General features: G+C 36.7%; 2 protein-coding genes across 4 annotated transcripts; both read right to left on the bottom strand.

Annotated features, from left to right (window-relative positions):
- Positions 1-710: 710 nt before the first annotated feature.
- Positions 711-8,461, bottom strand: slc10a2 (solute carrier family 10 member 2). Of its 2 annotated transcripts, XM_023336264.1 has the most exons (7): positions 8,253-8,461; positions 4,967-5,444; positions 2,675-2,793; positions 2,512-2,600; positions 2,247-2,422; positions 1,999-2,156; positions 711-1,114 (listed from the first exon to the last, which is right to left on the bottom strand). In XM_023336264.1, the coding sequence occupies exons 2-7, from the start codon at positions 5,338-5,340 to the stop codon at positions 960-962; spliced, it is 1,071 nt and encodes a 356-aa protein (XP_023192032.1). In that variant the 5' UTR covers positions 5,341-5,444; positions 8,253-8,461; the 3' UTR covers positions 711-959. The 2 variants fall into 2 exon arrangements, with proteins under 2 accessions (XP_023192032.1, XP_005815878.2); XM_005815821.2 differs by lacking the exon at positions 8,253-8,461 and having other exon boundaries at positions 4,967-5,471.
- A 7,273-nt stretch (positions 8,462-15,734) lies between these two features.
- On the bottom strand, positions 15,735-22,201 carry gtpbp8 (GTP binding protein 8 (putative)). Of its 2 annotated transcripts, none has more exons than XM_005815820.3 (8): positions 22,028-22,201; positions 20,981-21,179; positions 20,744-20,897; positions 19,305-19,403; positions 18,659-18,789; positions 18,290-18,389; positions 16,697-16,815; positions 15,735-15,954 (listed from the first exon to the last, which is right to left on the bottom strand). In XM_005815820.3, exons 2-8 carry the CDS (start codon positions 21,148-21,150, stop codon positions 15,864-15,866), a joined length of 864 nt encoding a protein of 287 aa, XP_005815877.1. In that variant the 5' UTR covers positions 21,151-21,179; positions 22,028-22,201; the 3' UTR covers positions 15,735-15,863. The 2 variants fall into 2 exon arrangements, with proteins under 2 accessions (XP_005815877.1, XP_023192167.1); XM_023336399.1 differs by having other exon boundaries at positions 20,981-21,132.
- Positions 22,202-25,208: the final 3,007 nt, after the last annotated feature.

The raw sequence follows: 25,208 nt of genomic DNA, 5'->3' as shown, positions 1-25,208 counted from the left end.
GGAGCAAAAAATCATGTAGTGTGAACTATTGCATCAGGTAGTCGATGTGCCCATCTTCTCTATTTAAATCTAATTATTACTGAAGGGCAACATAATATACAGACTTCATAATCTGCACTCTTTTGGTTGAATGCAGTATTTATTTACACTTTGGCTTTATGTTGTTTAGTTGTTTTTTTTCAAGTGAGTTTTTTGTTATTGGAGACTGAGAATCCATTTCATTTTTGTTTTTGGTTGTTTTGTTTGTTTTGTTTATCAGCTCCAGTGTTAAATGTTCTTTTGAAAATAAAGTGTATCTATCTTTGGCAGGAAATTGCATCATTATTACGTCATTTCCATTACATCAGTGTTAAAAGGTCTTCAAACAATATTATTGTTTATCGCAATAATTTTTGAGACAATTAATCGTTGAGCAAAATTTGCTATCGTGACAGGCCTAGTTCAGTATCTTAGTACACAAAACTATCTTACGCGTAACTTTTTGGCAAGATATATTTATGTTTTAAGTAAATAATTCCTTAATATTGATTAAAGTTTTGTTAATACTAGTTTTTCCCTTAGTATTAATAAAAAAAACTAGCAATTTTTTTATTAATACTAAGGAAATATTTTTTATTTATTTCCAAAACATACTCCTATATCTTGCTTAAAAGTTACTTATAGGTTAGTTTTGTCTTATTTCAAGTGTACTAAGGTATTTGCACTAGAAAATACTTGGTAAAATGTAGGTTTTGCAGTGTAGCTGGAGCTGTTTTTAAATATCTACATGAATAAATTAAAAGAAAGCAGGACATTAAGCTCAAACAAAGACTGGGTCAGTCAGCGGCGCCACGCACCGTCTACTGTTGCATTTTTCCTTTGCATCACGCATTTCAACCTCTAGGGGGCGGTGTGTGTTCACAGTCCAGTGATAGTAGCGTCTTCAGGAGGTCTAAAGATTTCTGCAGCATGTTGGAGTCTCACTGGTTTATGTAGTAGGTTCCCTTCAGTTCGTTGGAATCGAAGGCTTTGTTATCCAGATCGTAGCTCGTCTTTTTAAGCTCATCTTCTTCTCTTCTGGGCTCATCGTCTGCGCCGCCACCTTTTCCACAACACTTCTTGTACGCTTGGTAGGCTGCGGAGGGAAGCACGCACAGTGAGAAGCTGATCTGCAGGGCAAAAACATTTACTTCAAGCTAGAAGACTGCAGCTAGCAACTATATTAATAAACGATTAATCTATTATTCTGGCGATTAATCAATTATTCTGACGATTATTCAAGTGATCTGATTAAAAAAAATAGCACAATGTGCATATTTTTCATTTAACTGTTTAAAATTAATTGAAATACATAAAAAATGCAAATATACAAATAATTGAACTTCTTTTTTAGGTAAAGAAAACGAGAAAAAATGTATTCCTTAAAATGCTCAAATGTAGTATTTGTAGCAAAGGATGCATCTGCAGATAGATAAACCCTCTCTTCGATTTACCATCGATGTAGAGCTGATCTGATTATCAAATGATAAATTATTTAGTCAAAAAGATGTTAACGGTTTTTGTGTTTTTACAGTATTTGAGCTAGCTGAAGCTAAAACTGCCACTCGAAGAGTTCTGGGTTGAAAATATTTACAGATGAAGGATTTTTTCCTCTTGAATGCAAAATACATAGTTTTTGCATTGTTTTAGTTTAATTACTGCTCCTTGTACTTCTATTAGACAAATTACATGTTTTAGCCTGGATACTCTAGTAAATAATTATTTAATTACTTAGTCTATTTCAAAAAGCGATTAATTATGATTCATCTGATTGTTTCCAAGTTTTTTCTATAAAATTTCTGAGATTCACTGAAACATTTTCCGAGACAATGTTTGAGTTTTGGAAAAGTCAAACATTTGCAAGGAAACATTAAGAATTTGTTAGACTAATCTCAAATTTTCTAGAAAGAATTCATGAACGTTTCAGAATTTGTGACTTTTCAGCCCGATTCCAAGCCAGTTTCCCTGTGAGACTCTTACCGCTCACAGCACAGATGGCCGCAGCCAGCTGGAAGATGCTGTAGATGAGGGGGAAGGCAAACATGACCTCCAGCTCTGCAGGGCTGAAAGACAACTGGACGATGGTGCTGCACAACTGGGAGTTCTGGAAACCAGTTTCAAGCGCAATTGTTCGACATCTGAGAAAAAGAATAAACAATGAGCAACCTCAAAAATATCAAAACCTGTCATTACTGGGCTGAACAGGACTAGTTCCCTTTCTCGCTCACCTGTACCAGGGCTGACCAACGAACCGGGCCAAAAGGAAACCAAGGAAAAACCCAATGAAGGGGTAGATGGTTCCAATTATCCACAAGGAGGGAGCAATGACCCAGGAGGATTGGTAGAGGACGCCTCCAACCACGGCAATGATTATGATGAGAGCAAAACCCGCGATGGAACCAACCTGTTGAAAACCGCCACAAGAAAAATTCACCAAGTCTGTCCTGGAATTTCCAAATAGATCATCAGAGCGGAAATCTAAAACGTTCCCACCTTCAGGATCTTTTTCGCATATTGAGGCCACTTGGTTTTCACAAAAATCCCGACTGCAATGGGTATAAGAAGGGCTGCGAGTGTGATCCCTGAGCAAACACAGACAAAATGTCGGAAACAAATAACAACGCATTCAAAATGTGAGTAAGGTCCGTGAGCGTACCGATGCTGTCGAACGGGATCTTTATGGTGTCGCTGGAAGTCCAGACGCTGGTGTAAACGAACAGGCAGAGCGGCATCATGCCCAAAGCCAAGATGGAGGAGCAGGTCGTCATGCTGATGCTGCAGAGGCGGAAAGCGGAGATCACGTTTAGATTTACGACACCGGACACAACGAGACGATTTGATAAACTGAGGGGGAAAAGTTCTGGACTTCACTCATGTTGGCACTGAAGAACTAAGGAGTAAATATCAAACTGATGATTTTTGTCTAATTGATTATAAATTGGCTCAAGTTCACAGTGAAGAGTTGAAGTTAAAAAACAAAAAACAGAAGCAAGCTTCCAACCTGGAACACATTCAAGTACTTTCTGAAGTTCACAGAATGCAGACCAGACCAGAAATAATTATTCCAGCTTCGTTTTGGCGCCCCCATGTGGTGAATAACCACTTTTTGACCACTGGTTCCAACCTCAAACCTTCTCCACTTTTAGAACCAGACGCAGTATCAGGATTTATGGTCAACAGGTCTAAAACACAAAATATCCACTGAAAAGATTTTTGAGTTCCAACTTAAAAAATATAGTTAATTTGTTACATGTAATTGAAATATATTTGTCAAACTTACTTTATTTCTATTTGTTTAACATGACAACTTAACATATTTACTTGGATAAACATAATTTGATTACTTTTAAAAACTTTTTTAAAAATTTGGATCACCTGTTTTCTTTTTTACCTGTACCTATAAAACTGTACAGGAAATGAGAATAAATAAAAATGTAGTAGTAAAAAAATGCAGCTCATAGTGCAAATATCTTATTTATTGAAGTGAGACTAATATTAATAACATTTCAGCAACTTACAAGACATTTTGTTCATGTTGTAAGTGAAATAATCTGCCAATAGGAATAGTTTCTAAGATACCAGAGATGTGTGTACTTAAAGCTGTAGTATCTTTTAGAAGTTTTTTTTTAAAACCTATTTGTTGAAACCGTCATCATGACAGTAAAGTATGAGACAGAAAAATCTGTGAAAAAAATTGAGCCAACTAGAAACAACCAATCAGAGCCTTAGCGCTGTTGATCGCCCTCATCCACTCCCTGTTCTGAATGCTAAGGCTAGTTAGCATAGCTAATCTTAACGGCTGATAAACAATTCTCCTGTAACTGTAAGTTACTTTTCTACCATTAGCACATTTAGGAGTACATGAGAAGAATTGACAGCACTAAGAACCGCCTCCTGGCTCTGATTGGTTGTTTTTGACCAGGAAGACTCAGGAATGGAAATCTCTTTAGATGACAAAAGTAGCTCACAGAGAAAGTGGAGAGCATCAATCTTTTGATAGATTATCTGTCTTATAATAAACTGTCACCTGTTGTAACAAACATATAAACCTTTTTTTTTAAATGTTGAGAATCGATTGCTTCCTGGAGGCTTGGACTGCGATGAAGTTCTAAAGTTGACCCAAGCGTTAACATTTGTCCGTGCCGTACGCAATGCGCCAGTTTGAAGCTATTAAGCTAACCGGAAATTTCCTGCTGTGAACAACCACCCTCCACTGTAAAGAGAGAAATGCCAATCTGAACAAATCTTAACATTGATTCAATATTTTGAAGCAAGGCCAACACCTCATGGTGAGAGCTGCTTTTAAACCAGGATAAATGAAACATTGACCAACATATTTAATGTGTAATAATAGCAGAAATGACAGAATGTGATGTTTACTGTCTTTGGGTTTTTATGATGTAAAGCACTTTGAACTGCCTTGTTGCTAAAGTAAAAATAAGCCGTCCAAGAAATTACTCAAGAGTGAAAAAGTACTTGGTAAAAAGTCTACTAAAGTACTGAGTAACTAATCAATTAATCAATCATTTAATATTTAAAAAGGACACCATCAGATGGACCAAAACATAAAGTTAAGTGGAAAGTTTGGTATTTTAAGAAAAAAATGACAATAATTCATATAAGGAAAAACAAATTACAAACTCAGGCAAAATAAATGTTTTCTTTCAATAAAAAACGTATGAAATTTTAACAAAATCTGCAGGTGTGTGTCTGTGTCTGGTGGATTTTTGGTTAAAAAGTGTTTGTTTTTCATTCAGTGTGTAGAAAATCCAGAAGTCTTACTGAAGTAAGAGTAGAAATACTTCATAATAAAATTACTCAAGGAAAAGAACATTTTTCCAAAAATCTACTCAAGTAAATGTGACCAACTCTGGCAATGGCCAGTCTGATTTAATCTACACATAACTTGAAATCAAAGTAATCTGGGATGTTTCCAGCCACGTCTCACCTCAGGTCCATGTCTCCGTCCAGCCAGTAGCAGATGATGTTGGAGCTGGATCCTCCCGGACAGCAGCCCATGACGATGATGACGATGGCCTGCACCGGGAGCACCCCGAAAGCCAAGGACAGCGCAAAAGCCGTGAATGGCATGATGCCGAACTGGCAGAGGAAGCCGATGAAGATGCCCCAGGGCCGCCTGATGTGGCCCCACAGCTTGGAGGCGTCCACGGTGCAGCCCATGGAGAACATGACCAGCGCCAGCATCACCGTGAGCACCGTGCTCAGCACCACGCCCAGGATGGCGTTGAAGCTGTTGGGAGGGACGAGGCAGTTCGGCCCGGAGCAGACCGTGGCCAGAGCGTCGCAGGTCATCGTCGCCATGTTGGATAATGCGGCGGTTAGATCCTGGTCCAGAGGAAGATGGTGAAAGTGAGGGGACGACTCCTCTTCTCTGCTTTTTATGCTCACAGCTCAGAGAAATAAAGCTGGGAGGGATAATCAAGGAAGAAAAAAATAAAAAATTAACCAATACCTAAAGTTTTATGGGGTCAGTGTTCAGAGGATGGCGCATATAAAAATAAATCCAACTGTAACATGGAATGTGATTGCTCTGCCTGCAACCTTTTATTGCCTCCTGGATAATTAAAACTTTATTGGGCAGCTTTGCTGCAGCATCATCATCCTCAGCTGCCAGAAAAGATGCTTTGCACATTTTAACCACAAGGGATTACGATGGCGTATTAGGGCCACTGTAGATTAAAAAGAGGAGTACATTTCTGCCAAAAAAACTCAGAAATTTTCTACAAACAAGAAGGAGATTTCTGAGTTTGAAAAGTAGAAAATTTGACAGAAAAAAACTCAAATTTCGAGATTATTCTCAGAAATATTTAACAAAAAACACCTGTGAAATGTTGAGATTAATCTAAGAATTTTCTTTTAGAAAAACTTGGAACTTCCTGAACTTGAAACGTTGAAAATTTGCAAGAAAAAAACTCAAATTTTGAGATTATTCTTAGAAATATTTAAGAAAAAAAAACATGGAAATTTTTCAATTTGAAATACTCAGAAATTTGGGATTCATCTCAGAACATTTTTGAAAATATGTGGAAATTTCTCTTTGAAAAGTTGAAAAAAAGTCAAAAATTGAGAGCGTTCCCAAGATTTGGAAGAAGAAAACTTGGACATTTCTCAATTTGAAAAGTGGGTAATTTGTTAAAATGTCAGAAATCTTCAGATTATTAGCGTTCAATTTGCATGTCGGTGTATTTTATTGTCCAAACTAAAGCAGGATTAGGGAACTTAAAAGTGTGTGAGAAAAAAAGAACTAAATTTTTGCCAAACAATTTTGGGACTAATCTAAGAAATTTTCTGGAAATAAGTGGAAATTCCTGAATTCAATGTTGAAAATTTTTGACTTTTGAAACTCAGAAAATTAAAAAAAGTATTTATTTTTTACTTTTGAAAAAAATCCAAGTTTTTCTTCCTAGAAAATTTCTGAGATTATTTTAAAAATGTCTTTTTTGGCAAAAATATACTCCTCTTTTTTACTGTTTTTAATCTACAATTGCTGTAATATGCTTTGTAAGGAATAGCATGTCTTTGTACATTTAATAGAAAGTTACCTCCTCCAGCTTAATGTTTTTATTTTAATATTAAATTTTTTACAATGGGTGTTGTTCAATCAAGATATTTTCATAGGTAGAAATGATTTACGTTTATTTTTACAAGATTAAGTGAGAAAAAAGTTTAAAGTGAATCAAAATACAAAGAGCAGACTCATCTTGAGGTATTTTTGTATTTTCTACTCAAACATTGTGGATTTGGTTTGTTTGTCTTGTAAACTGGAATAAGAGAAAAACTTTTTTTTGGATACAATCGGAAAATCCTTATTCAGCAGATTCCCTACTCCTCCCTTTGAGTTTGACAGACAAATAATCCAAACACGTGACTTTACCACTAATAACTTGTTGCACACAGAGTTTACAACATTTCTAAAAACCATAAAAAATCCCCATGGATGAAAATATATTTGGCATAACCGCCCAGTCCTGTAAAACAAACTATTCAAGGTTTGAACTGGAATTTTATTACATTTTACATAATCAGAGTTAATCAATACCTCAATTGATTAAAATTGAGGTATTTGGAAATTTGGACTGAACTGGAATATTATTACGTTTTACATAATCAGAGTTAAAGTTCTGAGCTGTATTTTAGATTTAAAGCCTAAACTGGTGATTTCACACACACTAGATTTGCTTATGTTAAATTTTTAAAAATGTTTGGATTTAAAATGATTTGTGCCCGGTTTTATCTCAGTGTGTGCCGTTTATATCTCTAAACATTAGAATTATGTCTGCTTTTAATGTAGGAATAAAAGTTTCTGTGCAAACAAAAGACTTTAATTTACTCCTATTTTAAAACTAATTCAAAAGAAAATGTTCAACATGTAAATAACACGTGACCAGCAAAAGGTTCTGTCGCTGTTTTATTTTCTGAATGTCACATTTTTCAGCTCCATTTTTAGTTTTTATGCTACTTTATGTTCAAATAAGTACCAAATACTTCACAAAAGTAGTTTAAGACACTTATTTGAAAGTAATGAACATTCAGGATTTTTTTTTTTTACCTGTAAAACAATAAAATTACTCTTTCTTTTGAGAAAAGTGAGATTTTTAAAAGCCAAATTAAAGGGCAGAAATCACTTATCAGAGCTAGAAAATGTATAAATCTCAAATGCATACAAATAAATAAATAAAATTAAAAAAATTGAGTCAGTCCCAACAAAACAAAATGGCATTTCTACCATGTGTGGCTGAAATCTCTCAGAGAAATCATGAAATAGACAAAAAAAAATATGCAATTTTAATGAGAATGTGTTAATTTAGTGTCTGGCAAGAGAAAAAGAAACATAAATATCAAATTAATTGCAAATATCAGCAATGCTTTTGCAGCCAATCTGGCTGAACTCAAACGTTTTAGTTAGATAAACCGTTTTGTACTGAAAACAAACATACCATTTATGTTTGCAATGATATAAATGTTTGTTTTCCATCCTCCCATAATAATTTCTAGTTTCACAAGGTTGTAAAACAATAAAAGGAAAAAACATCCAAGAAGGAGTTTTATAGATGTTCAATAAGCTGCACATGCCAGGTGTGGAAACAATAAAAAAAATTCAATACGACTTATATAAAAGCATTAAAACGCTTCTTCAAATTCAAGTGCACCAAAGTTTTAGTCAGATATTTAAAGGGAACCATAATCTTAACAAATCTACAGAATGTTCTTACCTTCATGAGCGGAGAGAGCAGCTGCTCCGGTCTGGAGGAGAGGCGCCTAACTGTGTAGTTAAAGGACAACCAGGCAAGCAGTAACTGAAAAGTTCTTTAAAATCATTAAAACAACGTGGAGCTGCAGATACAGAACACAAGCTGCCTCATTAACAAACCCAGTCCATAAATTAAACATGTCATATGCATGAATTCCACACAATCTGTTATTCACAAGTTTTTATTGATCTTAATTAGTGATTTTCTGCTTACAGTGGCAGAAAATGTAACATTACTGTCAGAATTTTACAATCAATAAAAAATATGAGTAGAAATTTGGTCTGAAGGAAAATGCTTAAAGGTAATTTTAATCTGGAAACGTATGTATATCCTAATTTAATGAATATGTCTGCATATATAAAAAAATGGAAGAGGACTTTTCTTAAATAAAGATGATTTGGTCCACAGTTTGGTTTCATTTTGCTGTAATTTAGGTGAAAATGACAAAACCGAGAAATGACTAAGTTCTGCAGCCATAAATTGCACTAAAGTAAGACTAGAAGTACTTCAACATATTTTTACTCAGGTTAAACGTGATGTAAACAAACAAAAATATGAAGTTATGTTCAAATTCCGGCATTTTAGGGACTAAATTAATACAAATAATTACAAAATACTTTTCTAAACAATATTTTCAATCACACACTCAGTCTCAGTAGAAAATGTTTGTGTATTGTGTGTTAGAATAGGATATAAAGTTTTATCATGCATTTAAAATGGTTCAACAGACTCAGCAGACAGAAAAAACAACAAAGATTGAAAACAAACAAGAAGTCTCACTTTGACATAAACTATCGGTGTGTGTCTGAATCTTATGCATTTTTAGTTAAAACATGTATCCAGACATTTTACTCACATGAAAGCCGGCCATTTAAATGCACAACATACAGATAATATTAAGATAAAAATGTAAGTTATACGTGTTAAAAGTGGAAATTCCAACCTGTACTGCAGAAGAAATTTGCATAATTCTCTAATAATGCGCGTCTCAGATACATATGAGCACAAACATTCTTGTTGATTTTTTTTTTCATCGCAACATTTATTAATCTTTTTATGACGTCGTTAAAAATATCATTTATGTAATTGATCTTCCTGGTCAGCTGATGGCGGCTCCTCTCTCTGGAGGGAAAACGTTTGCATACTCACTGCTGTGTGCATCGTTTAACCGGCCGCCATTACACGCTCACTCATAATGCCGCTCAAAATGTGCTTCTTCAACTCGCACTTTGGTCTCACCTGTTAAAAAGTCGGTGACACGGGCTGGCGTTGCCGTGGTTACCCAGTGTTTTAAATGGACAAGCCATTAGGTTTGTGACAGGAACATAAAATCCAGAGAGTTATCGCTGGAGGAGGAGGGGGAGGTTTTACTGGCACGCGACTTTAACGAGAATATGGCGACGGCTTCAACAATTTCACCTCCTCATCATTTGCAGTAAAAACTACAATTAAAGGACAATTACAAAGCTTTCTGTGGTCAATCTGTTGGTTTAACAAACTGTTGCTCAACATCTAGTCAGACGCGCAGAAGAAAGAAGTTCCTACTCAACTGGAATCCAATTAGCCTTTTAGTATTTTTAGCATTTTTTTGCTAATCAAATCTTTACAATGAATATCATATTTTGTCAGATATTGACCCTTTGTAACTACGTCACTTATTAATGTCGGAAGTGAGGGACGGGAGTATTAAACAGAGCGACTGAACTTGTTCGAGTCGAGCCAATTTGTCTGTGAACTAACAGTTGGGGTTCACAGACGGCGGTGTTTAGAAACAGTTAGCTTAGAAACCGACCCACAGCTCCTCCCTCCTGACGCGTTGATCAAATTACTCAAAATGCTTCCAAAATGTTTGAATGTTTAAGACATTTTTGTCAAATTACTAAAGCCATCCGTATCATCAACCAACATACGAGCTAGACAGGAACAAATAATAGTTACAATCGTTTTCACCATCCGTTGTTGAGCATAGCCCATTGCATCCGTACAGTTCTTTTCATTAATACTAGCAATCGCAGGTTTTTCCATAAACATTCACTCAAACATACTTCAGTCCCACTTTATGTAACCTTCTTCCATAAATGACTGAAGCTAAAATTGAGTCGCTTTTGATCCTTTTTTCAGTTTCTTTGCTGTTAACTTTTCAGAATGGCTACATTCACAAGAAAGCTACCAAAATAAAAGCATATAACCTCAACAGTGCAATAAACAAAGGTAACTTTACTCAGTTGACCTTTGCCATTTGAATTTTATTGTTGGCAAAGATGTCATGGCTCTTCCTATGGAGTTGCTCACAATGCACAAAATTTCCAGTAAGCTTCATAGCGTAGCGTCTTCACAACCAAGTTGGCTCATTACATAGCAAAACGTTAGCGAAAAGGTAAAACCAGATATAATCACTACCCAGAGTTGGTGATTATAGATGAGGGTTGGAATGTTGGTCAACTGATAAACCGAGAGCTTCGTCTTTCGGCTCTATTCTCTTAACCACAACAGACCAATACGAACTAATCCATCAGTTGTTCTTCTCCATTTTTCCCTCATTTGTGAACAAGACCTGAGATATTTAGGACGCATTCAAACCAGCCTCGTTTACTCTGCTTTAATCCAACTCCAGTCCGTTTGCCTAGAAAGTCTGGTTCGTTTGGGGAGATGTGAACGCACAATTGAACTCTGATGTGGTTAAGTCTCGGTTCAGTTGAAGTGATCTATTGCGTGGTTTGAATGTATATGTGAACGGCAAGCGGACTGGAGACCACTCCAAAAGCAAGAAGTGGACTGCACGCAGGGCATTCTGGGTAAATACAACCAAAACAAACATGTTAGCTTAGCGCTAGCAGGAAAATGGCTTGTTATCTTTTACCAAAGACAAAAGAGAAATCCTACAACTGCTAAAATCTGATCCCACTCCACTTTTGTTTACATTTTGTGAAGAAGGAAGTTGCGCTCAGTGTCTTCAGAGGTTTTATGTGTTGCTTCCTTCTGTGGTTCTTGGTGCAGCGCCCCCACAGGTGAGGAGGGGAACAGATTTTTCGATTAGTTTGGGTCGTTTGGTACAGTGCAGTGTGAAAGAGAACCAAAGCAGCTGAAAATGCAACAAATGTTGCAAATTTGGTTCCGACTGAACCGAGTTTACCGGACTATCAGGTGTAACTTGGTGCAGGACTTTGACACTCTACTCTTTAAGGGTTCAGGATAATGGACAATCTACATGGGCTCATTTTCATCCCTCCTTGATAAGAGTAACTTTTAGAAATTCATCACATAGACTTGATTTTAGCGTTTTAGTTACTCTAAAGATTTTATCCTAACTTATTTTTCCAAATCAGTAAAAAAACTTTTATTTCTTTTTCTTTTAAGTTGAATGCAGCCACATTTCAAGCAGAGACCATAAAACATATTCACATTGCTGTATAATGTGACTCATTCCTTTATGTAGATGAACCTCTACAGGGGTCAATGTCTATCAGTGGAAAGTCTCCATATCTTTTTCTTAACTTTGTCCGCAGTCCTCCTGCGAGACGATCCAGTCAGTCGGATAAATTCCCAAAATGTTTTATCTCCTCTTCCTTGTGGGTGTATCAGATCAGATCGTTATCTGAGGGCAGATCTCCCAAGATAACAGCCAAGCCAACACACAAACCTTTGCACACCTAGTTACACAACAAAAGCAGCAGATACTTAAAGTTTACTGCAAACTGAATAAAGGACAGGGGCGATGGAGACGAAAACATAAAAGCTGGCAACTCACGTAAAATCTGATAAGACTGTCTTTGAGGAATGATCTTTTTCCTCGTTCCACTGAGTGACACACCAAACACGCCTTTTATGTTTCAGCAAATTTAGATACGCAATCAGGAGGCTTTTGATCCTTTACTACTGGAAATATTTCCATTACTAATTTACAAGAACTTAATTAAAAGTGTTATTAAAGTTTTACTAGGCTTTTAAAGTTGAAGACTGTTACACTCAAGGTTTGGGGGCCAAATCTGGCGTACCATAGCTTTTTAAGTGGCCCTCTGGACTCCAGAGTTAAAACCTTATGTGCTTAAATTTTATTTTATCAATCAGGTTTTTTTTTTTTGCTTGCTGCCAAATCAAATCAATCAGTCCCTCCAGTTTTTCTCAAATTCACAAAGTGTCAGTGTGCATTAATTGCTAATTTTCCTCTAAGAATGGTCAAAAACGTTGGGTTAACAGATGCTAACTCCCACCTGCAGGTGGCAGTGTTCCTTCCTTCCTCTCCACTGCTGCCTCAGGCGTAAAACAAAACAAAAAAATCAGATTTACAGTCATCCATAAGCGCAAATGTCGCAAAATTCTTTGCAAAGACTTTTAATTTATCTACAGAAAACCAGCGATTTTGATCTCAAATGAAAATGGCGGATTGGCGCAGCGTCTGCTGTCAAGCGGGCGCTGTACCGGTCCGTCGTGGTGAAGAGAGAGCTGAGCCAAAAAGCGAAGCTCTCGATTTACCGGTCGATCTACGTTCCCACCCTCATCTATGGTCATGAGCTTTGGGTCATGACCGAAAGAACGAGATCGCGGATACAAGCGGCCGAAATGGGTTTTCTCCGTAGGGTGGCTGGGCTCTCCCTTAGAGATAGGGTGAGAAGCTCAGACATCTGGGAGGGACTCAGAGTAGAGCCGCTGCTCCTTCACATCGAGAGGAGCCAGTTGAGGAGCATCTGGTCAGGATGCCTCCTGGACGCCTCCCTGGTGAGGTGTTCCGGGCACGTCCCACCGGGAGGAGGCCCCGGGGAAGACCCAGGACATGCTGGAGGGACTATGTCTCTCGGCTGGCCTGGGAACGCCTCGGGATTCCCCCGGAAGAGCTAGAAGAAGTGGCCGGGGAGAGGGAAGTCTGGGCCTCCCTTCTGAAGCTGCTACCCCCGCGACCCGACCTCGGATAAGCGGAAGAAGATGGATGGATGGATGGATGGATGGATGGATGGATGGATGAAAATCCAAAAAAAACAATCATTAACTTCTGGAGTGACGGATCAGTGTGAAAAGATATTGAAAGCAGTACTCATCGAATGCACATACAGTTAAGAATAAAAGTTTTAATCTAGACCTAATTTGACCCAAATACAGCGAATATAGGAGACTTGGTCAATCAGGAGTTATGTTTAGAAAATTAGGTACAATAAAGGAGAGCATTGAGTTATTATTCAATAAGATTAGCTACCATAACTATGCAGATGATACTCAGCTCTACCAGGTGACTCTGAACCCATCCAATCACTGAACGGATGTTTAAAACCAAACACACTGACGTTATTATGTTTGGACCGACAGAGGAACAATCTAGAGTCAACGCACAGCTTCAGTTACTGCAGCTGGGAACTAGAGATCAGGCTGAACTCCGACCTGAACTTTCGGAGTCACATAAAGACAGTCACAAAGTCGGCCTTCTATCACCTGAAGAACATTTCCGGGATTACAGGACTAATGTTTCAGCCAGATCTAGAGAAACTCATCCAGCGGCAGCAACTGCTACAGATCAGAGAACGGACTTTAAAATATTTCTGTTACTTTATAAATGGCTTAGCAGTAAAATACACTAAAGATCTGCTGGTTCTGGTTCTGCTCTGCATCAGAACCAGAACCAAACATGGAGAAGCAGCATTTAGCTTCTATGCACCACAAATCTGGAACAAAATGTCTAGAAAACTGCAAAACAGACAAAACACTGAGTTACTTAGTTGCTTTTGAACCATAACAAATGGAACATTAACCAACATATTTGATGTATTTTGATGATGGCGCTTGACAAAATGTTATTAGTTTCTCAATTGGTGACTATTTTTGTGTTTTTATGATATAAAGCTCTTTGTCTTGTAGATTGAATGAGTGAAGGCCATCTGAGCAGGGAATTTGGTTTTGGTTAAACGTGGCCATGATGTGCATTTACCAGCCATCAGGGGTGGAAAGAAATTATTGTACCCAAATTTTGGAACCAGTGGATTTAAGTATTGCTGTGTACGGTGCAAAATTCATGCCAAAACTTGACAGGAGCAAGATTTTAATTCACCACTAATGAGTATTAACTCTTACATGCTTAAGAGACATTAGGAAAGTGTAGAAAGCAATAACATGTCCATGATTGGTCACTTTCAGCTATCTATCGCTAGATGAGTTTTATAAATTTATCACATAAAGATACATGCTTCATTTTTACAGTGCCATATATATGAACAGTTTACAACATTACTTGGTTTGGAAAAAAAACAATGTTGTAGTTTAACAGGTTAGCGGGTTTGGTGGCTAATAGTTTAAGCTAACATTTAGTTGCCATCTGATAAAGGAATCAGCTTGAATCCATGCTGCTAACTTTGGACCATCAATGTGACTGTATTATTGTTTAAAACTTATATTTCTATTTGCTTTGCAGAGCACTGCACTTTTTCTTGTTAATATTGTTGTAGGCTTTGCTTTGTGAGTTTGTGATTAGCTAGTAATCTGCAACAATAGTGACAGATTTCAGCTGATTGATAAATTAAATGGACCAACCAAGAAAGCTGCTGGTTGAGAGAAAAATGGAAAGAGAGATGAAAGATATAAAACTGAAAGATGGAAGTCTTTATTCAGCCTGTAAAGGTGTAACACATAACAACATGTCTTAATGGTTTTAACTTCTTTTGTTTACTACTGTTGCGTAATGAGTTGCCTGCACTACACAAGTTTTATGTGATCATAAAACTTATGAAACACATTACTTAATCCCTGAATGGTAAAAGGTTTTTATTTTACACATTACTTCTAGGTAAAGTGCTTATTTTTTTATATTTAATTTTAATTGTGCTTTTATGAACATTATTTAAAAGCTGCACATGTTTCCCTACAGTTTTTTGACCTTTGCTGCTAAGATGTGAAACACTGAAACTGCCTCTGCTTTACATAAATAACCCGTAGAGATCCCTGCTGTCTGGGCTAAACATTAAAAAGGTTTACTGTGATGCATGTTGCATTTTATTTCATCCAGTCTTGAACCACAGCATTTCACCAACATCAGCTAAAATATGATTATGTTCTTAGCCTCCGATCCAACAGGGTGGAGAATGAAAAACAGATGTTTCTATTTGGAGAAACCTGCACTTTGTATCCTCGAGAAACTCGCAAAGTTATAAAATACAAGAGGAAACTTACGCAGCATAATAAAACAGAGCAACAACTAAAATAACATCTCATGACGTCCTTTTTGAATATTAAATGATTGATAATTTGATCAGTTACTCAGTACTTGAGTAAACTTTTTTACTAAATGCTTTTTTACTCTTGAATGGCTACTTTTTACTTTGAGTAAAAATATGTTGAAGCAGTGCCACTTTTACTTGAGTACAATTTCTGGGTTCTCTATGCACCGCTGATTATATCTGGCAGGACATTAATAAGATTTTTAATTCAAGAAAATGTGAAAAACAATCCATCAAATACCAAACATATCATTTAAAGATTTTATTAGAAAGAAAACCGGAGCAGCAGCAGACATGTATGATTTAGGACGTGTGAACAGAAAACAGAAAAAAGCCTCTGCAAGGTCATGATTCAGTGAAACTCTCTGGTGTTTTATCAACTTTTTGACGTCTCTCTCAGCCTGGTGCTTCCTGTCACATGTGTAACGAAGCATCTGAGCAGGTGGATTCCCCAATAATTAACAGAGCTGTGAAAACAGAAAGGAATGAAAAGGTACATTGAGTTCAGTCTTAGTGGTAACTTATTAAGTCATTTTCATGAACTCAGAAGGTGGAACCCTGAAGTGGGTAAGTGCAGCACCAGGACAGTTTATGGTGAACACATACAGTCAGAAAATCTATATTTTGAAAAGAACAATCTTTTCAAAATATAGACTTTTATCTCAATAGAAATGTACAAATTCGTCCAGAAAACCAGCAATAACTAGATTAAGTAATCCTGGTAAGACAAAATTTAAGACTTGTGATTAACATATTTAGGCCAACTTCCTTTTTTAAATTAATTCAAGTCATTTTAAGTCCATAATTTTAGATACATGAATTTAAGACTTTTTAAGGACGAGTGGAAACCCTTATATCCACCATCTTACTGCCTGCGTCATTCAATCAAACCCTCTTCATCGCTGGTAATGCATTCTGTGCCATTTATGAGGCATTATCTGTGCCCTTTGACCTTTTGATTGACTGTCAGATGCTTCCGTAACTGTCTGATGACAACACTTATTCTACCTGGAGGACATTCAAGACCTGATTCGCTATTGCTGGCCTGCATGTGGACCAAATTACATTCTGCATGTTTGCTATAAATCCAAATGTAAATTTTGCAGAATTGATAAACATCTTTAGTAGTTTTACTAATGTTGCAGCAACTGAAAAGTGTGTGCGTGTGCGTGCGTGCGTGCGTGTGAGGAGAGAAAGTAAAAACATCACCTGATCAGAAAAGGTTGGGGGAAGCAGCTGCTGGTCTGAGTGTTGATCACATCCTGAAGTTTCAGCAGGTTGGTCAGCAGCGCCCCCTGCCCACATTTATCTATCTTCGTCGCCACCATCTGAACCGCAACATGTTCAGCAGTTTAGACTTTTAAAATCCTCCAAAAAAATACAACATTCGCTCTTCAAAATTAAAAATTAGTCAGGCAATAATAACAGATTGACAGTTAAATAAAAAATAGAGAAAGTTTGCTGTAAGAGCTTAAAAACAATAAACATTTTTACTTTTTAATTAATTACCATTTCCTTCCAAGACAAAATTAGTCTTGGAATTATTATATTTTTAATAATTCTATTAGCTTTTAGTTATTTGATGTTCAAAATATTTTTGCGCACTTGCACTAGCTGCCCATTAGATGGCAGAGTATGCAGCGATAAAGTCAATGAAGTCCCCAACTACTGCTGTACAATAAAGAGAACTTTTAATTATTGATTATGATTAATACACATACACGCAGAGCTTAATAACCCGACAGCGTGAATAATTGAACGCTGACTCCCTCCAGAGTGCCGGTGCTTCGTTATTCCGTCGCGGTTCTGGGTGTTTTTAAATAGCTGAGTGGGAACGTTCAGCATTAATTCACTGTGGACACGATGAGCATCTGGGAGAAGGATGAGTGGAAGCTAAGAAGGACGGAAAAAGGGGTTAAAGTCCCATGAAACACTGCAAGGTCCAACATCGGACAGTTCGGACTCCGACGTTTCCAGAGATGGTTTAAGGATTTTTATCGATCAGTTATGGATGCAAATCTTTTATGATTTCTGTATTAGATTGAAATACAGCTATGTCAGAGTGGAAGAACCACAGTCTTGGTTCTGTTGGACTCTGTTGACCACAGTTTAAGAGCTGAGTCAGACTCTCTGGACCAGTACTGGACTGGTCTGGGTCTTATATAAAAAGTAGTGACTTGTTTGTGTCAACAGGTAACTTCTCATCAGAACGGACAGAAATCACATGCGGGGTACCACAAGGTTCAATCCTGGGGCCCCTCCTATTTAATATCTTCATACTCCCACTGGCTCAGGTTATATCAAGTTACCATATCTATGTAGATGATACACAGTTCTACATCACAATGTAAACGGGCGACAATGGACACACTGAAGTCAATGTTTAAACAATAAATGTGTAGAGGTGCCACAACTTTCTCCAGCTGAACAGAAACAAAACTCAGGCTCCATTTGGACCTAAAGAGGAACAACGTAGAGTTTAGAAATTAGCAATCAGGCCTGAAATCTGGGTGTAGTGATGAACTCTGACCTGAACCTTCAGAGCCACATAAAGACAGTTAAAAAGTTGGCCTTTGAGTCATATTAAAATACATTGATCACTGATCAATGTATTTTATATTTTCTTGATGATGGTATTTGATAAAATGTTTATTGCTTGTTTCATAATTCATTCTTGTAATATGTTTTTATGGTTTATGCTGAAATGTGGTTTACAAATAAACTTGACTTGACTTATGTTGGAGCTAAATGTTAGATATTTGTTTAATTTAACTCCAAAAGACGAAAACGTGAGATTTTTACCACATATGGACATTTGGTCTCCTCACACATCTCCAGGGCAATCTGGTCGGCTGTCTGCAGACCAACACTGCCGTCCACCAGCAGGAATGTCCTGACTAGACTGGAAGAAACCAGACATCAGCAAATTAATCACATCACTCACCAGAAATAAAATACAAATATGGCTCTTCACTGATGAATTTTTAAATCACTTCTTTCAGGAAACAAATAAATTCTCACAACATAAAACAGCAATGAGCTGCAGCACCACCTGGTGGATAAAACCACAAACACCGAGTGATGAAATAAAATGTCTGTCACGGCAAAGAATAAAAGATCTCAGCTTTGTTTGACACAATACTTGGATTTACATGTTAGACCAGCACTCACTTTTTCCTGGTGTAAAGATAAGGCTCCACCATGTCAACAAAGTCTCTGGGCGCTCTGTGTCCGTAACCCGGCATGTCCACCAAGGTGAACGCTTTGCCCACTTTGAAAAAGTTCATCTTCTTGGTGTGGCCCTGAAGGAGAGAAAACAAAATGCTTGAAAACTCAAAATAAGAGGTTATTTACATCAAACTTTTGTTTGACTTTATTATTTTGTCGCTACAGCAGCAATTTCTTTCTAATGTTTACTGATTTACTGTATGTTGTGTTCTACGAGTTTTATTTTGGTGTTTGTGTGACGTAAAGCACTTTGAACTGCCTTGTTGCTGAAATATGCTGTACAAATAAACTTGGTTGACTGATGGATTAAGAAACAGTGGCAATTCAAGATTTGAAACAATGACACTGTTGACAGGACAGAATAGCCATTGTGTGTTTTTCTTTCATTTTTTTCCCGAAAAGCTTCAGTAAAATAAAATATGACAGATTTGATTAGATCAATAACTTACATTCTTGGTTCAGAGTCAAATGATCAACCTTGTAATTCTCAGCAGTGACAGTTTATTGCCAGACAGAAGTAATCAACCTGTCTGAGCAGAAACAAAGGGAAGCTGAAAGGTTCTAGGTGAAGTTTCTCCGGCGAACTCACTGGAGTTTTGGAGACTCGGACTTCCACCTCCGGAGTCAGGGAAAACAGAGCTTTGATGAGCGACGACTTCCCCACGTTGCTCCTGCCGATGAAACACACCTGAAAACACAAGCTGAGGTGAATCACTTCGACTCTGCACTGCATCCCAATAACCCAGAAATGACCAAAAAGCCCTGCTGATGTATTTTTGTGGTTTTTACTCCCATCAGAGTACCGTCTCTGGACGCGACTCGGACTCATCCGTCTCGCCGACAGCTCACAGACTGATGGAGCGGGAACCGACCCGGCATGCTGTCCGGTCTGAACGATGCTAAATCTGCACATTTATCATCAGCTGCCTGCGCCTGCTTACTAATGCATGAGGCTGCAGGGACTGGAGAGATATTATGGTAGATGTTTTACAGACTTGCTCTATATTTCTAGAAGATAGCAGGAAGTTTCGCTCTTCTGTTCTTCTGCCGTCCAGCTGTGCTGGTTTTTATTCTCTGACATAATCTGCAGCTTCATTGATTTTATATTAAAAAAATGTATTTACAGGCAGGATTCAATGATAAAAAGCAATCCTGGAACTGAATTATTATCATGTTAATCTCAGTTACTGTTTTTGTTTTTACTCAAATGTATGACGGCATATTACAGCCATTCTATATCTAAAAAGAGACAACATTTTTGCACAAAAATCTCAGGAATTTTCTAGAACAACAGGTTTGAAAAGTTGAAAATTTGTTAGAAAAACTCCTAAATTTCTGAGGTTGGAAAGACAAAAATTGTATATAAGAAAAATCTGAAATTTTTAAATTAATGAAATGAAATGTTCTAGAAATATTTTTCAGAGTTTCAAAAGTTGAACATTTAAAAAATAAATCTCAAATTTGTATAATTCATCTCAAAATGTGAGTTTTTCTAACGAATGTTAGCATTTTAAAACTCATAAATGTTCATGTTTTTTTCTCAAAAATTTCTGAGATTAATCTCATAATTTTAGTTTATTGGCAGAAACTTTAGAAGCTGCAGTTTCCAAGCTTCAGAGCTTCTGCCTCACAGAGCAGCAGTTCCCTACAAATCCCCCACTCAGCTCCTGTAGACTAGCCAGCAGCAATTAGCAAACACATGGTGGAACTGTGCATCTGCTAATCTCTTTGTACGAGCTACTTCACTGGTAAAAACATTGTTGAAGAGGAGTGATGTGATGCCTTCCTGAAGGCGGAGTTTTAGAAAAAACTTCAGTTTTTAAAGAGACAGACAGCCAATTTCAAGGTGTTAAATTAGAAAGCAAAATGTCTTTTAAGTCATATTTTATATGTACAGCATTTTTATAACAACTGAAGGTAACACAGTTACTTGATTAGGCTATAAAATGGCCCGATGTGCCTAGAAAACACATAATGCTGCTCCGTTAAAGGCTGATACAGTTAAAAACGCTGAGGCGGCGTGCCAACCTCTGGCTGTTTCAGAGCGGGAGCGTGGTCCATCCTCTCTGCAGAGACGTAGTAATCGATCCGGTGAGACGGTGAAGAACAGAAGAGCTTCTCCGCCTCCATCATGTCCTCCACAGAGGGATGAAACAGCTGAAACTGCATCCTGTCCACTGACCTGAAAAATGACTCCAGCTGATTAACAAACATCACCCAGCAGAGAGTTTGGGTTGAATGTATCACAGAATCTCATCTGAGCACCTGTCCAGGTGCGCCTCCAGGCCGCTGAAGGGGTACAGCAAGCTCTGCATCTTCTTGGGAGGAAGTGAGGTTGTGTTTCGAAGCGAGGACAGTTTGTGGACGCTTCGACCGGCGAGGTGAACTGGAGCTCTGGACCGAAGCCACAGAGCGACCTGGAGACAAAACGTCATCCTTAGTTGACCTCAGATCTGCCTGCAAGCTGAGAGAAACACACACAGATCAGTGTTTACAAGTCTGTTACAATGAAGTCAGGCTCAAACACAGTATTTGATGCTATTGGTACATTTTTTATTAAACAATCAAAGTGTCTTTCCTCATCACATCCAAGCAAAAATAAGTAGAATATTTAAATCACCCAGATTCTGCTAGACATGAGTTTCTCCAGCAATAATCAATCAACTAAATTAACTGACGTTTCTTTGAACAATATTAACTCCAGGGCCAGGAGGTCAGACGTTCAGATTTACACCTGCTACTTTCATTCACTGTTATTTTGGTATATTTTCTGAAACTCTTCTGACACAAAATGATGCTATTTTCATAAGATTACATATTATGCATCTTTTTTTTTACAAATGGTTTTCATAAATACCATTATTAAGTTCAGTCCTGATCAGAAATGAAAACTGATCCCCTTTTTTCTGAATGTTGTGTTATTTTAGCCTGATAGTAGCAGAAAGTTTCAGTAACACTGATTGCAGTGAAATCTGAGGACGTTGTAATTTCTGCTAACATTTAAATCTACCTGGATATCCTATGTAATTAACCCAAACATCTCGTCTAATTTCGTCCATTTTAACTTTTAATTTGACCCTGATTTCACACAAACTCGTCTATAAGTGATGTTAATTGTATATTTCGACGCCACGTGTTTAAACTATAGCACGTTACCTTTTTAAAAGCTTCTCTCATTTCTTGTTTTTCTGTTAGATCTCCTTTATTCTAACATAGCGATGTTAGAATAACAGAAAACTCAACATTAAATCCCTTATTTGAACAGTTTGGTAACAAAACACAGGTAATATACAGAGCGAAGCAAAAACTTACGAATGAAATCCTTTGTTCCATAAAAAAGATAAACTCCCTTATCGAGATTCGTCCCTCTTTATGTCATAATTCAATAACAACAACAAAAAACCGAACAAAAATGTTTATAAAGCATGTAGTTTTCACTCTTCCCCACCATCACTGCTCCATGTTTACAAAATGACTCTTCTTCATCATCGCTTATTGGCCGGTAGCGCCTTACCGCCACCTACTGGGCGAAAGTGTTAACACACCTTAGAGAAAGTTAAATCTCCATGAAAAACCGATGTATTCTATCCAGAGTGACCTGATTTGAGATTGGATTCTTCTTTGTCAACAAAAAGAAAATTTTTAATTCCATCTAAAAAAAAAAAAGAAAAAAAAAGAAAAGAAGAAAAAGGCAGCAGACAATTATTTTTCAGCTTTGGACTTATTGAGATGGATAAATCACTCAGTCTTACATTAATTACATTTGTTTTCTGGTCTCAAAATCCCTGATAATTCTAATACATTGCTTTATCATCTTAAAACATGTTAACTGTATGTCTACAGCTCAGGGTATATGATTTTAGTAGCTGTTTAACAAGAAATTTGTTAAACAATAATCAAATTGTGATACTAGTTTATAGTATCACAATTTGAATAGAACAGAAGAGAAAAAGCCTTTATTTCCCCACAACGGGGATATTTAATAGCAGCAACAGATATAAAGGTTCACACAAAAAGATTCTTAGTGTTAAAAACAATATTTAAAAAAATAATATTAACAATAATATATATCGTACAAGACTAACATATTTTACAATGCCTTGCTAAAGTAGTTGTAACCGTTTTGACATATTATTAACACAAACATTCAATTTATTTCGCTTTTATGTGACACACTGAAAGAAAACAATGGAAACGTGTGAAATGAAAGACAAAAGAATCTGAAAAGTGCAACCCAAAAATCCAGTTTGTTGGAAAAGTTTCACATTCCAGCAGGAAAACGACCCTGAACATCCAACCAAAGCGACATTGGAACGATTTACATTCACGTTTATTCAGATGTCTAGTCAAAGTTCAGACCTAAGCTTGAAGTGTTTTGTAAATATTTTTTAAAGGAACACTTCAAGTCTAGTTTTAAAAGTAGACACCAAAATGTCAGCAAGGTTCTCCACATTTGTACTGGAGGTCAAATTAATCCCAATGACTTTTTATTAGTGCTAGTCTGATAAGGCTTTTCTGACTCTTATGGAAGAGGAATAGTGCCACTAAAAAAATTTACTATTTCTCAAACTTTTCACTTTTGATCTCAATATTTTGATTTTTTTCTAGGAATTTTCACTTTTTTCTCAGAACTCTGAAATTTTTCTTAAAATTTCTGGGGTTTTTTCTTCCAATATCTAGACTTTTTTCTCTGAATTTTATGTTTTTTTCTCAGAATATAAACTTTTTTCTCTGAATTTTATGTTTTTTTCTCAGAACTCTGACATGTTTTCTCAGCACTAAGAAGTGAGATCTGAAAAAAAATACACAATCAATTTTACGTAATTTTAAAATAAATCTACAAAAAAACTTTATAAAATACACAGAAGTCTTTGAGCCATGAAACTTAAAAAAAAAAAAAAAATCTATTTTTTAAGCACAAAAAAACTTTCTTACAGATTTTTTCCCACCTGTCTCTCATGCATTTTGCCAAACTGAGACCAAGTGATGAAATCTTTGCTCTACTCTAACCTGGCGTGGGTCTTTAGAGCTTAATTTACGACGGGAGTCCTCTTTTACACCTCACTCCATCCTTCATGTTGATGCATGGCTGCAGGAGCGGCCGTCCCGTTTTCTGGAACGTGAGTCGCTCCCATCCTGGGGTGAAGGTACCGCTCCGCTCCGACCCAGACGGCTTCCATCACCCGCTCTGGGGATTATGGAGGATTACAACACTGACGTGGAAGAGGAGGCCGCCAAAGAAATGTCTCCTAAATCTGGTGATAGGAGGTGGCAGAGATAGGAGCAGCTGCTGACATCCTTCTTCCTCTGGATTCCTTCACTCTGAATCTACAAGAAAAATTATCACTTTTTAACAATAATCCTCCTCCTTCCGCCTCATTTTCTCCCAAACATCGTTATTATTTTCTCTTTTCTCTTAATATCTATCTTGTTTTATCAATAGTAGGTGCAGATTTTAAAGCAGGGATGTTCAAAGTGAGGCTCAGGGGCCATTTGTGGCCCCCAGAATATTTTGGGGGGTCCTTGATCACATCTTAAGAATTGGTTTGCAAGTTGAAAATGTTGTTAGGACAAAATGTCTCTTCATGCCAGACAATTTAAAGGAGATAAAATGCAAAACAAAAAGTATTCATCTTGGTTTCTGCCTTTAATTTAATTTACCTTTAAGTTATAACAGGGAACAAAAATCTCCAGTGACTTTTACTGAAATACAGATTTAATATAATAAACTTCACAGACTACAGCAAGAGTGAGAAAATCCTGTTCTTGTTGCTGGAAAGACAAAAAAATTGAGAAAAAATAATCAACCTGAAAACTTTAGAAAATAGTTTGCCTGTTTATTTTAATTTTAAATCTACAATAATTTATGCATCACTCGTCTACAGAAATCTGAGTGCTTTGCTTATTTCATTAAAATATTGTGGGGGATTAGGTGCACACTAATATAAAAAAATAAAGTTGTAATAATGTGAGAATAAAGTTGTAATAATGTGAGAATAAAGTCATAGCCTTTGTGACTTTAGTCTTATAATTAAATTTTTTATCAGCTTATTTTTTACTTTTATTAATACAAATAAACATTTTTTATGAGAATAAAATTGAAATAATGAGAATAAAATCAAAATAAAATGAGAATTAAGTCATAATATTACTAGAATAAAGATGTAGTATTTTGACTTTATTCTCATCATTTTAATACTTAATTTAATACTTAAAAAAATTATTTTCTTAGTTTGGTTTGTAATTTAGCAGTTACAGATAAAAATATATATATAATTTTTGCAATTATAATCAAAGAGAAAAACACTAAAAGTTTTCTGAACCCCGCAGTAATTTCATCTTGACATCTTTTGGCCTCCAGACCAAAATGTTTTAACAAATAGAACTGATGTAATGCGTAGAAACGTCCACGTGGTGGCAGTGCAGACCACTAAAAGCGTTCCCGGTGAATTGAATATCTGCCTTCTCCGCTTTGTGCCAGTCCTCCTGCTGC

The sequence above is a fragment of the Xiphophorus maculatus genome, chromosome 7 (genome assembly GCF_002775205.1).
Source record: "Xiphophorus maculatus strain JP 163 A chromosome 7, X_maculatus-5.0-male, whole genome shotgun sequence".
Taxonomy (NCBI): domain Eukaryota; kingdom Metazoa; phylum Chordata; class Actinopteri; order Cyprinodontiformes; family Poeciliidae; genus Xiphophorus; species Xiphophorus maculatus.
The sequence above is the reverse complement of the archived record's forward strand: the minus strand, read 5'-3'. Positions and strand labels throughout refer to the sequence as shown.

Bases quoted from the DNA above. Each gene is read 5' to 3' on its own strand.
- slc10a2 (XM_023336264.1), bottom strand. From the start codon at position 5,340: ATGGCGACGATGACCTGCGACGCTCTGGCCACGGTCTGCTCCGGGCCG. The intron at 2,794-4,966 runs GTGAGACGTGGC...CCGCCTCTGCAG, and splicing joins GACGGAGACATGGACCTGAG to CATCAGCATGACGACCTGCT. The intron at 1,115-1,998 runs GTAAGAGTCTCA...TTCCCTCCGCAG, and splicing joins GGCCATCTGTGCTGTGAGCG to CCTACCAAGCGTACAAGAAG.
- gtpbp8 (XM_023336399.1), bottom strand. From the start codon at position 22,048: ATGGAACAAAGGATTTCATTC. The intron at 21,133-22,027 runs GTAAGTTTTTGC...TTTTGTCTCCAG, and splicing joins TGGAACAAAGGATTTCATTC to GTCGCTCTGTGGCTTCGGTC. The intron at 19,404-20,743 runs GTTGGCACGCCG...TTGTGTTTTCAG, and splicing joins CCGCTCTGAAACAGCCAGAG to GTGTGTTTCATCGGCAGGAG.